Genomic DNA, 3,416 nt, shown 5'->3' with positions numbered 1-3,416 from the left:
GTGACTGGTTTCGTCTGAAACCCTTGAAAGCTGGTGACCAGCATGTCCTTAAGCTTCTACCATGACGTGATTGTCCCTGGCCGGAGAGAAGAGTACCATGTCTGGGCCACACTTCTGACTGCCATGACGAAGGACTTCGCCATGACTACGGTATTACCCCCGTATGAAGATATAGTTGCTTTGTAACTCATTAGGAACTGCTTAGGATCTGAGTGCCCATCATACATGGGGAGCTAAGGTGGCTTGTATCATGGGGGCTATGGGGTAGCCTGCAGTTCTGCTGATAGAGGAGAAGCATCATCAAAAGCAAAATTTCCATGATGGAAATCGTCATACCAATCATCATCATTATAGGAATTGTCTTGACGAAGCTCTCTTTGTGGAAGTCTTCAGTCCTGGTCATCTTGAGTAAGATGACGTATTTCTTTTGCAGCTTCATTGATCTTCTACTGTAGATCGGAAAGACGAAGCATTTTCTCTCTCTTCCTTTCGACCTGCTGATGGATAGCTTCGAGATCCCTTATCTCCTAGTCCAACTCCTCCTAGGGTGTTGGACATGTAGCCTTCCTCTTTTGAGTTCGAGCTTCGCGCAGCGTGTCCTGGTTGACGTCTAGTGGCTGCTGTGCAGCCCCTAGCCCTGAAGAAGTTTTCTTCGGCGGCACGACGAAGGTCACGGCTTGCCAAAGGTGGTCGATTGAGTTCACCGGAGGTGGGCGCCAATGTTGGGGACTTGTTCTCAAATGCTATGAATTAAGAACAAGGAAACACAAAATATTAATGGTTAAGGCTCTTTGTCCTTCGAAGCATTATCTCCCTTAGGATATAATGATCTTCGGACGAAGGTCATGAAGGACGCACCTTCATCATCGCAGTATATATTAATGAAAGAAGAAACATATGAAACATAAGAAATAACATGAATAATCATATGACATTATTAATATATCTTTATTATGTCATCATGAATGAACATGAACAATATCGAATTACATTTGTACCTTCGGCTCGATGGAAGGCAAAAGTCCAAGTGTGACGCGCGAGTGAATACAAGTCAATGTGAACATTACGATGTCATTGTTCATCTATTTATAAGCACAGGACGCAGCCTGTGTGAAATTACATTCATGCCCTTGACATTTACTATTGACCTAGGGATAATCTATCGAGGACTAGACAGCCTTTTCCCTTTTAAGTCGGTTTTATTTTCCACTGCCGACCCAAAGCTTTTCCACGGGTAGCTTCGGCATTGGTTCATCCTTCTCCTGAACTGCGCCCTTCATCTCATGTACAGCTTTATCCCATGTCCGAAGGTTCCTATACATATATTATACTTGGGAAATATGTTAGTCGTGTTTTTAAGGACCTTCGGAAGACGAAGGCCCCCAACAATATATATATGCTCAATGCTTGGTGTGTTGTAGATGATCCAACGTTATCATTGTAAACTTGGTTAAATTAAGGTCCCCTTTGGTAGTGGTTTTTCAACGGTTTCTTGAAAAATTTTAGCAAAGGAAAGGCTTTTTTATGGACTCTTCCTAAAAACGACGGCGGATGAGCTCTTTCAAAAAAAAAAAAACCAGCCAAAGCTGGGAGCCAGAAAAAGGAGCTTTTACCAGCTCCTCTTCCATTTTTTCTCTTTGTCGACGCTATATCGTAAAAGAAGTTGAAGGAGGGGCTATATTTTTAATTAACAATTAGTTTATTAGCTAGCTTAATCTAGCTAATAATTTATTAGCTAACTAACTATTAACTCTAGGGGTTTTTAAACAGTGACTAAGTTGAAGAAATTTGGTAGATTAATAAAAACAAAACTCACCCGCGGGGGTGCGCGCTAGTGCACCGATCGGACGTCATGCGCGCGCGGCAGTTTCGTCTCGAGCGCACAGCATGCTGTCACCGGCCAGCCGCGGTCAAACGGCCTCGATCGGTCATGCCCGTACATACCTCCAAAACCTTATTCAATACCACGGCCACTTTCCTAACGGACGCGCGCAGAGGGAGATTAATTTCCAGTAAATCCAGCACAGGGGCATGCACTTGTACGTTGGACGACCGTCGTGATGAAACGCACGTACACTAGTAGTTCATTTCGAGAGCAACATGGTAAATTAAATTATGGAACGCACCGAACAGTGCGTTGGCTACAAACTTGAGAAATAACAACAGGGCCCGCCGGTTAAGTCCATGCCGACGACGACGGCGACGTCCGGCGAGGTGGCGCGCGTGCACCAGCTACCCTAGGCTCGTTAGTTTACAAACCAAACTGCAGCATAGCGCCCGGCCCAACCCAAGGGCGCGGCGCGGCGCCGCGACCGCCCCTCTTATTGTACACGGGGAACTGAGAAGCTAGGCTAGTTCGAGCCAGCGGCACGCCCCTCCGGCGGCGGATTTTCACTCGAAGAGCTTGCCTCGTCGTCGTGGAATCCAACAACGTGTTGGGTTCCACCGGCCTGGACGAGCGCCCCTCCGTAGCTGCAGGGAGCCACGCCGCCCACGCTGCGGTGGTCTCCGCCCTGCATGCGGTACCCACTGGCTGGCATCGGGCGGGGAACGGGCCGGACGGCGTATCCTGCAGCAGGCGACACGCTCTGGTGCGGACGCCGGCAGACGGCTGGGTGCAGGTGGTGCATCTGCTGCGGGCAGTGGAGCGGCAAGGACGACGAGCCGCGGCGCGAGCCACCACGCCCTGCAGGGCCGCCGCGCTCTTCACCGCCGTGGTCGCTGTCGTCGCGCATGCGCTGGAGGAAGGCGCCGAGGGGCGCGACGTAGTCGTCGAAGCCGAGGCGGCTCATGGCCCACACGATGTCCTCGGAGGTGACGGTCTTGCGGCGCTCGGTGTGGCACCGCTCGTTCGCCTCGCCAGTGACGAAGCTGATGAACTCCGACACGCACTCCTGGATCACCTCCTTGGCGTCGTCGGAGATCTTGGCGTACGGAGGCAGCACTTGGCGCATGATGCGGGACACGTTGGCCACGGGCATCAGCCGGTCCTGCTCCCGGACCATCGTCGCCGTCGCCGATTCCGTGTTGTTGTTGTTGCCCATTGGCGGCGGTGCTTCGTCGGTCGCCACTGCTTCTTTGGGAAGCTCCGGTGGCAAGGTGCAAGGAGCACTGGCTTTAGGGTTTTGGGGATTATTCATGTTGCTACCTTGTGTGCAGGTGCGGTGTAGGTCTTCTCTGTGCTTTGTAAGTTGGGACCGGGGTGTTAATTAAATAGGAATCAGCTAGCTGTGTATATATGTCGGATGTTTGTGTAATGTGTATTGACCAATTAGTAGGTTGGCGGCAGGGCCGTTCCTGACTTTTTAAGGGTCCAGTGCAAAATCTGATATGGAGGCGCCATTCATACACAAATATATATTTTTAAATAATGGAACAAAAATAAGGTCCCAGACTCTACGCCACACACAAATATA

General features: G+C 50.1%; 1 protein-coding gene across 1 annotated transcript; it reads right to left on the bottom strand.

Moving 5' to 3' along the window:
• Nucleotides 1–2,090: 2,090 nt before the first annotated feature.
• LOC100304371 (uncharacterized) lies at nt 2,091–3,103 on the bottom strand. Its single transcript, NM_001165809.1, has one exon. It carries the CDS (start codon nt 3,042–3,044, stop codon nt 2,352–2,354), a length of 693 nt encoding a protein of 230 aa, NP_001159281.1. The 5' UTR covers nt 3,045–3,103; the 3' UTR covers nt 2,091–2,351.
• Nucleotides 3,104–3,416: the final 313 nt, after the last annotated feature.

This window comes from Zea mays, chromosome 9 (assembly GCF_902167145.1).
Source record: "Zea mays cultivar B73 chromosome 9, Zm-B73-REFERENCE-NAM-5.0, whole genome shotgun sequence".
NCBI classification, from domain to species: Eukaryota; Viridiplantae; Streptophyta; class Magnoliopsida; order Poales; family Poaceae; genus Zea; species Zea mays.
This window is presented reverse-complemented; position numbering and strand designations above follow the sequence as displayed.